General features: G+C 40.5%; 1 protein-coding gene across 2 annotated transcripts; it reads left to right on the top strand.

Moving 5' to 3' along the window:
• The first annotated feature begins 19 nt into the window (after positions 1–19).
• Positions 20–11,120, top strand: LOC139445769 (26S proteasome non-ATPase regulatory subunit 10-like). Of its 2 annotated transcripts, none has more exons than XM_071226980.1 (5): positions 20–96; positions 3,048–3,267; positions 3,897–4,090; positions 7,800–7,928; positions 10,546–11,120. In XM_071226980.1, the coding sequence occupies exons 2-5, from the start codon at positions 3,084–3,086 to the stop codon at positions 10,747–10,749; spliced, it is 711 nt and encodes a 236-aa protein (XP_071083081.1). In that variant the 5' UTR covers positions 20–96; positions 3,048–3,083; the 3' UTR covers positions 10,750–11,120. The 2 variants fall into 2 exon arrangements, with proteins under 2 accessions (XP_071083081.1, XP_071083083.1); XM_071226982.1 differs by having other exon boundaries at positions 81–117.

Here is an 11,120-nt window from a genome sequence, read left to right as displayed (position 1 = left end):
GTCACTTCCTCTAGGCAGGTGCGAGGTGATAAACAACAACATAAACACTCACACTGTCACCTGGTCGTAATCCCAAATTTAACGCTCTCTAATCAGGTTCGTAACTTAGATTTAAATGTAAGTATTTACATGATTCCTTTTAGGTATTTGTATTCTGATTCAAAACAAATGTCAATGTGATGTATGGATCTAGTGAATCATCGTCATGATCACATGTTTTGGAGAATTAATTTGGCACCCACCACTGAAGGGAAAAGTGGCGATCATTTGAAATGTTTGTTGAATTGTTTTCCTTTTAAATGTCCGAAGTCACAGTCTTCTGCTGCTGCTGTACATAATGTTTCATATTCCAGGACTGCTTGACACATTTGATAAATTCACTCAGATAAAACTCTTTATGTATTTCTACCTGCTCTATATGCCATGTTCCCGAACATAAGCACGATAAGGTGGTGCATCTGTATTCGAGGCTTTGATTGCATTCAGGTGCTAGAAGGTGTTCAAAAAGATATTTTCCCTCTGACATGACCAAATGTCCCCCAAAATGTATCTAAGAAATGGGTGAGATATTTAGTGTATTTGATTGGAAAATTTAGATATGCAATCACTGTACGAACCATACACTATTGTCCATCTTTCTGCCATCCTACCGGAAATGAAGTGTCATCAGTTCTGTAGTGTTCTCCAAAGGGGGCACGGGTGGCCCAGTCGATTAAGGCGCCACGATTCGTTGTGCAGAGTTGCGTCCCTTGGACATGCCAGAAACCTATGACTCTGGGTTCGAATCCCGGTTCGCCCCGATTATGTTTCTAGGTTTGTCAGCACCATACCCGTGCTCGTGGGTTTCACCGAAGTGGTGAACATCTGAGACCTGCATCACTTCGGGCTTTTCTCCCACATTAAGCTGACACGCCGTGACATAACTGGAATAATGTTAAAAGCGGCGTTAAACACAACTCACTCACTCACTTTTTTGCCTCAAACATCAATCCAAATGCACAAACTCTCTTAATAATAACAGCATGTTGGTGGTTAACATTATACGAAATACTCACATGCACAGAGCAGGCCTTTGCAAAGTTAGTAAACTGAGATTCAGTGTATATCATACACTATATGTCACATTAAAGAATGTTAAGTATACTCAATCATATTAGACTTCTTTTTAGGGAGCTTTAGTGGCTCAGTCGTCTAAAGCACCACATTTCGCTGTGCCGAGTTGAGTCTCTTGGGAATTATGATTGTGGGTTCACATCCCGTTTTGCCCTTAGTATGTTTCTAGGTTTGTCAGCACCATACCCACCCTGGTTACAGCGTTCGCTCGTCACGCCGAAGACCCGGGTTTGATTCCCGACATGGGTACAATGTGTGAAGCCCATTTCTGGTGTCCCCCGCCGTGATATTGCTTGAATATTGCTAAAAGTGGCGTAAAATCAAACTCACTCACTCACTCAGACGTTTACCACTTCAGTGAAACCCACGAGCATGGGTATGGTGCTGACAAACCTAGAAACATAATTGGGGCAAACCGGGATTCAAACCAACAATCAAGGTTTCTGGTGTGCTCCCCAATGAAATTAGAAGTCCCTAAAACTTTCATGACTACATGATACATTCATGGTGAGAATGTTTTGATGAAAAACACTTTTTGTTTTTTTGTTTATTCACCAATTATTGACCATTCATGAGGACAGTGTCATGTTTTTGATATCCAAGAATCAGATATTGACAAAGGCATGAACAAAATGCTGAACCTATAATATAAAAACCAACAATATTTCAACCTGAGTTGAGAATTGCGTCTCATACCTTATCGCAAATGACCGTGAAATAAGCAGCCATATTGTTTACCTTGGAGATGTTACTTCACAACAAGCTTCGTGTTACGCTCTTGCTGATTGGTTGAAAATATTTTCTCTCATTTGAGTCCTTTGGCTTAACCATACAGGACAATATCACTTTTGAATGCTTCATGTCAGGGTGGGTCTCAGGGCAATACCATGTTTTAAAGAAGGTTATGTGACCCTTTCTCAACCACTGAAAATACAAATATGATTTGTAAATGTAATAATTCTGTTTAACAATTTTCCCCAGATAAACGGCAGGTTCTTTCATGATTTTGCATGTGACTGTTCAGACTATATATTGTTAACTGTAATATTTTAAGTTTTAGTTTTAGTTTGCTTTTGTTTGTTTGTTTGTTTGTTTGTTTGTTGTTGAACGCCGAACTCAGCAACATTCCAGCAATATGATGGCAAATAACTTCTTTGAGAGGCATTTAATAGTTGGAGTATAAAGTAAGGACAAGATATATGCATGAACAACTTATTTAATATAAATAGAGGAGTGACGTTTCGGTGTAGGTTGATAACAGTGTTACAGTCTACATCCAACTGTCAGTCCTCATTGTAATAAAGAAGTTGTTTGTCCTTACTTATATGATGATAGTCTGTAGATAATCAAGTCTGAACCAGACAGTCCATCAAATGACATAGTGTTTACAATGTTCGCTTGTCGAGCCGAAGACCCGGGTTTGATGATTCCTCTCATTATGTACAATGTGTGAGGCCCATTAATGGAGTGATATTACCCACAAAAAGGTGTACACCCATATTCACTCTAGTGGTAGCCTAGTGGTTAAAGCATTTGTGTCATGCCGAAGACCCGGGTTTGATTCCCAACATGGGTACATTGTGTGAAGCCCATTTCTGCTGTCCCCCACCGTGATATTGCTGGAATATTACTAAAAGCGGCGTAAAACCATACTCACTCACTCACTCATTCGCTCATGAAATGACTTGCAAAGAGTTGAATTCAGAAAGTTTTCACGGTTATGGTGTGGAAACATTTGTAACGTCACTAGAAAGGTTTTTGCACCTGATTATCCAAAAGGTCAGCTGTTACCTGATTCGGAGTAGTGCAAATGGTTGATGATGCATGGCTATGGAGGAACGCTTTGGGGACATTTAGTTAAAGGCGGAGATAGGACTACTTTTGTTTTTGCATGTAATACAAACACATGTCCAGTTAATTCTTTTCTTGTACAGACTGAAAATGGCAACCCATGTGGCGTTACTTTAACGATGATGGGTGTGAGAGGCAGCAGCTTGTCATGGTGTGATGTAAAGGATTCTCCTGCCGCCAGCAAACCAACCACGTATTGTTACCGCATCTCGCCACCAAGCTATAATCACAACTGGACCGATCTCCACTACGCCGCCAGTCATGGGAATGTTCGACGCATTCATGAGATACTGCACAAAACAGGTCTGTTCGATCTTGTATTTAAACTGACATTTGGACAAAGCTTTGGACTTTATTGTCTGGGTTGATTTTTGTTGAATAATACCGTATTCGACGTAATAAATGCCCACGGCGATGTTTGCTAGTATATTGGCTAGTGAACAATCCCAGTTAGCACCCTTTCAGATTATCAATGTTCACAAGTACAGTGATGTAAGACTCCAGGTTTCTTAATCTTTCTTTTTCGTAAGCATCCTTTAGTACTGACGACTCTCTTTATGATACAGTAAAGGAATAACATCCATGTTGTACAAATTCTTCTGTTCACATTGTTAAGACACCCATGAAGCTCCGTATCAGAATAAACTTCAGCAACCCATGCTTGCCGTAAAAAGCGACTATGCTTGTCGTAAGAGACGACTAATGGGATTGGGTGGTCAGGCTTGGTGACTTGGTTGATGCATGTCATCGTATCCCAATTGCATGTATCGATGCTCATGATATCAATCACGGGATTGTCTGGTCCAGACTCAATTATTTACAGACCGCCATCATATAGCTGGAATATTGCTGAGTGTGATGTTAAAGAACGAACAGACATTGTTAAGACCATGAGTTAGCGAGTGACTCCTATTTCTTGCCTACTTGACCAGGGACAGTCAATCTGAATCGCAAAGACTACTATGGAAAGACTCCTCTGTACTGGGCAGCGTACAAGGGACACAAGAATTGTATCGAGGAGCTGCTCAAGTTTGGTGCCCATGTGAACACGCAGTGTCGACATGGCGGGACGCCTCTGCACGCTGTTGTCAGCCTGTACCCAGACAGTGCCTTACTGCTTATAAAGGTAAGTCTCATAGATGTATCATGCCATGACATACTATACAGGACCCTTAAAGATGCCGGGTTAGAATTGGTCTTCAGCAACCCATGCTTGTCGTAAGAGGTGAGGCGAGGTGAAATGGGGTTTAACGTCACGTCCAAGATTATTGCACTTATATAGCATGCATGTGTGTATGTTTGTGTGGCTGCTTGTACTAGTCTGGACTGATGCCGATTTATAGTGCTAGCTCACTGAGATACCATGTCACAGTTTAACATGAATACCCCACTCAGACACAGTATACTGACTCCGAGCCGACCAGTCCTTGTTTGAGCCCCTTAAGTTAATGCTGAGCGCCAGATCGAACCCCGGACCTTCTGCTCTCCGGGCGGACGCTCTACTACTAGACCATGGAGGCGGTCTGTCGTAAGAGGCGACTAACAGGGTTGTGTGGTTAGGCTGTGATGCATGTCATTGTAACCCAATTGTGTTGATTGATGCTCGTTATGTCAGTCACTGGATTGTCTGATCCAGACTTGATTATTTACAGACCACCATGATATAGCTTGAATATTGCTGAGTGCGGCGTTAAACAACAAACAAACAAACATACTTTACAGGATTAGGTTGTCTCTGTTTGTCCAAGACAAGGGAATATCTAGACAATGCTTGAGGGACTAGTTGTTTTGTCTAGTTATGTTTCATAAACCACTTCACACTGGTGGGATATGACCAATGGTAAGAAAACATACAACTTTATGAATAACAACTTCTGGTTTACTGTTTTGATGTAGATTCTACACTGTTATCAAGCAGGAATGACTACAACCAAGTGATGAGAGGTATAGATACATGACATATTGTGATAAGCAGCAGATTAACAACAGGTATTTAGATAACAAGCAGCATGAAGATAATTGGGTGATGCCAGATGTACAGTCAAGATAAGGATTCAAAGGTGTCCTCCCAAAACTTCTACAGCTTAAAACAACAAAGTTTATGGTCCACTGCACCACTAATCTTCTGGCTATTACCTGTTGGGCATTGATTGGAACAGTCCAATTAATTTAGTATACAACATACAACAAAACAAAACAATTTGAAGTCAGTTTACTCACATAACACTGGTATAAATAAATAGTACACACACTTTTTTACTCCCCTTTCCTGATACCAGCCATAGTGATAAATTGTCATCATGATGGACTCTAGTTATATACTATAGTGTTAATCCACAATGAATTGAGTAAACCCAATTTAAGGTTCAAACTAATCTCAGCCCGACAACTTGTAAGTTGCTTTTCCTCCATACACATGAAACCTTTTGATCTTAAACAGTGTATAATTGTGATTTCCTAAACCAGTTAATTTCATTGTAAGTGACAGGTCTTTTTATTATAATCTTCTTTATCTCCAAATAAGTTGTTTTCATTAGGTAAATCTGTAACTATTTAATCTTCCCAAAGTACCCTTCCTTGCCTTTCTAAAACAACATCGCAAAGAAGCTAATGAGTCTTCTTAATTACAGGAGGACTATACCATTATAACAATAGGTAAACTCAATCAGCCATGACAACTCTCTGTAGATGTTTTGGCATGTAGACGTTTTGGCATGTAGAAGTTTTGGGAGTGAACCGATTCAAAGGATGAAACAGTTGTGACAAGCTGATTGGATCCTAATTAAACTAGTCTATTGCTTGATTAGATCCTCATAGGCAGACGAGATGTGACACCCTTGATCTCTACAGCTTCTGAAGCACAGTTGTATGTTTTCTTACCTACTCACCAACTTCTAGATTGCCATTCAAACAGTATGATTAATGGTGTAGATCCCTGGTACTGTACAGTGTCTTTCTGTTAATCACTTTTTGTCAAGATTTTTTCTGGATTTTTTTGTAAACTAGCTTGGCATGCTGGGGTAAAAATTAAAAAACATTTTTGTAGCTGATATGTTAAATATTTGTATTTGGCAATTTTGTAGTAACATTGCTTTTGTTAGAGAACATCAGGGAGACTTTGTTTTTGCACTGGCCATCAGAACTTCATATAAGCTGCTTATTTGTGTAAAACGGGAAATATGAGTCACCATTACCATGGTTACCTGAGGTATTTGTTGCTCATTATTGCAACTTGTAGACAAGTGTATCACTGTGTGACACTATTAGTATTAGCAAGCCTAGAACAGGGGCTAATTAGACATGGCCTAAAACAGCATTTAAAGCAGAATCATTGTTAAAGTGTCTGTTGTTTGGCCCTAGTGGGAGAATCAATAATAGAGAAAACATGAAATAAGTGTGGACTGTCATTCAGAACACATCAGCCTTTACAATACTTATGATGCCAATAGCAACAGTATTAAATGCACAATGCTGATTCTTTTGTCTGTCACGGCCTTGTCAGCAGCGATGGTTTGGGATGGGAAATGTCTATGAGCTGCATCAGTTTTAACTTTCTTCTTATATTTATCTGACTTGCTGTGATCGTAGTGATGTTGTTGTTTGTTTGTTGTTTAATGCCGTACTAAGCACAGAGCTCCAGATAAGCTTTTGGTGTTGTGGGTATTTTACCCATGCATTTTAAAATCATTGGGTATCAGTAATTCTATCTGCGTATTCAAATTTCTGTTACCCACTAGTTTTTACACATGTGGGTATTTAAGTCATTTATTTAAAAACACTATTCATCTAGTCCCTGCAAACTGGTGTCGTGTGGGTTCGAGAGCTTTATAGGACTCAAAAATACCACGATACTTCCACACGATGGCAAATGATCATGATCTGACTGTCATCGTGGAGTTTGGCAAGGTTGACGGAATGCCAACTTATAATTTCAAAATAAGTTGCTGATTTGCTAATCGAATACGCAGGGTCACTTCACAATGTTTTGATGATACGCACAAGTTTTATTTTTGTAGCGTATCTGTAATGTTCGTTGTGTATTTGATACACTTGGATTATATTTTACTGCGTATTTCTGCATTTCTGATGCGTATTTCACGCAGATACGCAGCTTATCTGGAGCTCTGAAGCAATATTCCAGTAATAAGACAGTGGTTTGGAAATAATCGAGACAGTCCAGTAAGTGACATCATGAGCAACGCTTACAACAAGCATGGGTTGCAGGGAACATATTTTCTTACCCAGAATCCCCATGGGTCGTCATGGTGATTAACTGAATCAGATGTTCAGGTCCAACTCATTCGCTGACAATTACAAAGTGATTATCAGGATCACATGCCTCAAGATTAAGGAACATTCTGGTGTCTCAGGGGTCGATTTAACTGTTGGCCCGTAGCCAGTTAAATTTACAAAGGGTTTGCTAAAACGTAAAGTAGGTGGCTCGTCTGGCTTGTCAAAATTTCACCCCTTCTCTGTGTGTATTTCATTTTTTTAATTGGAGCATCTCGGTTGAATGACAACCGGACACCATTTTGTAATATTGTATACAACACCTGCTTTATTTTCTCATTAATCGCCATGAAATAAGGCAAATGGAAGCCAAAATTTAATCTCAGAGTGTAGTGAGAAACGTTTTCAGGGTGAGGAGTTCTAAAAATTTTCAGAGCCATTTAGTTGTAGTCCAGCTAGTTTGGAGAAGGGCCAGGGACTTCAACATGTTCAAAAGGAGGAAACCCTGCTTGCTACATACAAGTTGGTTGTTAAATCTACCCCTGTGTCTGTCGTATGTCTTGAGTGTAATCACAAACCATGCTAACTGTGTGGGTGTGTTCCAGCATGGAGCGGATGTCAACTGTGCCGACAACTGGGGCGTCACCCCGATGTATCTCGCCGCATCTCACGGCCAGTTGGAGGTATTACATTACCTAGTGGTGGCCGGAGCCCAGCTCACATTCAAAAACAAGGTAGGTGCCATTTCCACTTCATCCAGACAGCTAGACCCGTGAAGATTCCGGGGTAGAATACGTCTTCAGCAACCCATGCATGCCGTAAAAGGCGACTATGTTTGTCGTAAGAGGCGACTAATGGGATTGGGTAGTCAAGCTCGCTGACTTGGTTGATGCATGTCATCGTATCCCAATTGCGTGGATTGATGATCATGAAGTCAATCACCGGATTGTCTGGTCCAGACTTGATTATTTACAGACCGCCGTCATATAGCTGGAAAATTGCTGAGTGCGGTGTTAAACAACAAACAAAACAAATACACAAACAAAATTTAGACAACTAAACATTCATCTTTCAGAATTGTTCCTTTTCAAAGACAAAATGAAGAGCTAGCTTTATATATAGATGCAATAGTGTTTTGACATGCATATTTGAAAGAGTGAGTGAGTGAGTATGGTTTTTCGCCGCTTTTAGCAATATTCCAGCAATATCACGGCGGCGAACATCAGAAATGGGCTTCACACATTGTACCCATGTCGGGAATCGAACCCGGGTCTTCGGCGTGACGAGCAAGCGCTTTAACCACTAGGCTACCCGAAGATTGTGAGAGCTATGAGACTCAAATAAAACGGAATGATTTCCATGGAAGTAATTTTACACTTAATCCATGACATATGATTAAGATTTCAAATTGTGCTTTCGAGTAGAATGCAGAATATGTTGAGTTGAAACAAAATCAGGCAGGCGAGCGAAGCAGGTTGTGAAAATATTCTGGTTTATGTTCAATTTCAATAAGATTGTATCTTAGTTCTCGCTGCCACTAAACAGAGATCTGAGGACATCCCTTTCAGGACACGTCAGAATGACCTTTCGCAAACTTTGACCAACCAATGAAATGACTAGCAAGAAGTTGAAGTTAGCAAATCAGAAAGCAGCTTACACTAGCTATGCATCACTTGTTTCAAACTGCTGACTTCCATTCCAGACTTTACTTTGAAAAGTATTTTGGCAAATTCTCGATTCTACCTTTGAAAAATGAATTAAAGAACATTTTGCAATGTCTAATAGATGGCCGAGATCGCATGGCAGTACTTGCCTTGGGCTGTACAATGTATCTTCCATTCAGATGTTTATCCCATTGAAGGGCGAGATCGCATGGCAGTACTTACCTTGGGCTGTACAATGTATCTTCCATTTAGATGTTTATCCCATTGAAGGGCGAGATCGTATGGCATTACTTACCTTGGGCTGTACAATGTATCTTCCATTCAGATGTTTATCCCATTGAAGGGCGAGATCGACAATGACTTTGTCTTACACCCCATGTTAAGCTTTTTTGAGGTTGCATAATTAGAAAACACATTCTGACCATACCTTTCCCAATCAGGGAATGCTTTGAGATTGATCGGACGAACTGTCGTTCTGACATGACCCAAAATGGGATGTCCTCAGATCTTTGATTTGCGAGAAGGAAGATCTGAGTTTAACAGATTGGATAATGTTGGGAATCACTTACAAAATCATGATCTGTCCTCACTTAGATACACATGACAAGGGATGGACTGAACATCAGTCGTGCTTATTACAAGGATACCTCAAGTGAAGGCTAAATAAACTTCTCAGTTAGCAGGTGTTTGTGTGTTCCAGCTGAAAATCACCCAGGATTACATTCCTTCCTTGTCCAGCTTGACCTTGACCTCCCTTGTTGTGATATGTCCATCACGGAGACATACAGAGAAAATAAGTACCGGTACTAGAGCTAGCTGGAGGGATAACGCTCTCAGTGAGAGACATCTTCCAGAGGCAAGGGAGTTAACTGACTGTAAAAGTCCTGTTTCCACCCTTGCTGAACTAGGTTGGAATTCCGGAGTTATATTTTGGCTGAACTATCGAGTCTATGCATCGTCCAAACAAGATCGCGTAACGAAGCAGACATCTTGTTCGTAAACAGCATGGATTTCAATGTGCAGATTTCGGTCAACTGAAGGATTTGCAAAGCATGTGTACTGTCAACTGGGCGTCGACAGATATTTTGCAAATCTTTTCATGTTATAAATCAAGGTGCTCAAGTGATTTGATGCACTTCGTTGTGTAAGACTCATTTATATCAATATGGATCTTGATTATCGATCAGATCATTGTGACTGGGCATGGCAATTTTGTGAAGCAAATGCTTGTGATATGAGAGATGGAATCTGATTGGTCATTAGGAGTGGCATAGAAGGGACATAATTCGTAATAGCCACTGGTGACGCTACGATTGCACCTGGAAATTCCAGCCTATTTCGGCAAGGATGGAAACTGGCCTTTTATGGTCAGTTATCGCCCTTATCTCGGGAAGATTGTCTGAGCGAGTGATTATGGGTTTTAAGCCACTTTTAGCAATATTCTGTCAATATCACATTTGGGCTTCATACATTGTACCCATGTTAGGAATCAATCCTGGGTCTTTGGCGTAGCGAGTGGACGTTTTAACCACAAGGCTACCCGACCGCCCTGATGAAACTTTTGTGAGTAGTGATTGTGATCATTGTGAACACCACAGATGATGTCTTGCTTGAATCTTACAAACATCGTGAATCACGCTTAATTTTCAGACATGATATGTTTTTTGAATATTTTTATTTGTTTTAGTCAGGGGATATCCCAAAGCAGTTGAGTTGCCACAAGGACTTCTGTGCCTATCTCTGCCGCCTCTCACAGACGCCACGAAGTTTGCAACACCTTTGCCGTGCCACAATCCGGGATCAGCTAGGTGACCATCCACAAAGCAAAGTCGATAGTTTCATGATTCCGCGACAGCTCAAAGACTATTTACTGCTGTCCGAACTAAGCTGACATGATAGAACCAACGAGGGCCTATCTCAAAGACCCGTTTGCTGCACCAAAAAGGAAGAAACTAGGAAGACAGTGAAATCGCGAATGTAGAACAGTACTTCATCTTATCGAGCCTTGACAGGTTTAAATCTTTGAAAGGCATTTAGAAGGGATACACATAAGGAAGAGAAATATGGATGGCAACTTCTTTATTATGAGGAACACAATGTTTCGGAGTATATGCTTACTCCTTCATCAGGTGAATGAATTCTATGAGGCAGAGAGTACCGTATTCGAAGTAATAAGCGCCCAGGGTGCTCTCAAAATTTGAAATGAGGGGCTCTTATTAGAATAAAGTTTTTGAGAAAAAACACCAGAGTTGAAAGATTTTG

Source organism: Haliotis cracherodii, unplaced genomic scaffold (genome assembly GCF_022045235.1).
Source record: "Haliotis cracherodii isolate W230 unplaced genomic scaffold, xgHalCrac1.p SCAF_6, whole genome shotgun sequence".
Classification (NCBI taxonomy): domain Eukaryota; kingdom Metazoa; phylum Mollusca; class Gastropoda; order Lepetellida; family Haliotidae; genus Haliotis; species Haliotis cracherodii.
Note: the sequence above shows the minus strand (reverse complement) of the source record. Positions and strands in the feature narration are given on the sequence as shown.

Bases quoted from the DNA above. Each gene is read 5' to 3' on its own strand.
- LOC139445769 (XM_071226980.1), top strand. From the start codon at position 3,084: ATGATGGGTGTGAGAGGCAGCAGCTTGTCATGGTGTGATGTAAAGGAT. The intron at 3,268-3,896 runs GTCTGTTCGATC...CTACTTGACCAG, and splicing joins TGAGATACTGCACAAAACAG to GGACAGTCAATCTGAATCGC. The intron at 4,091-7,799 runs GTAAGTCTCATA...GGTGTGTTCCAG, and splicing joins GTGCCTTACTGCTTATAAAG to CATGGAGCGGATGTCAACTG.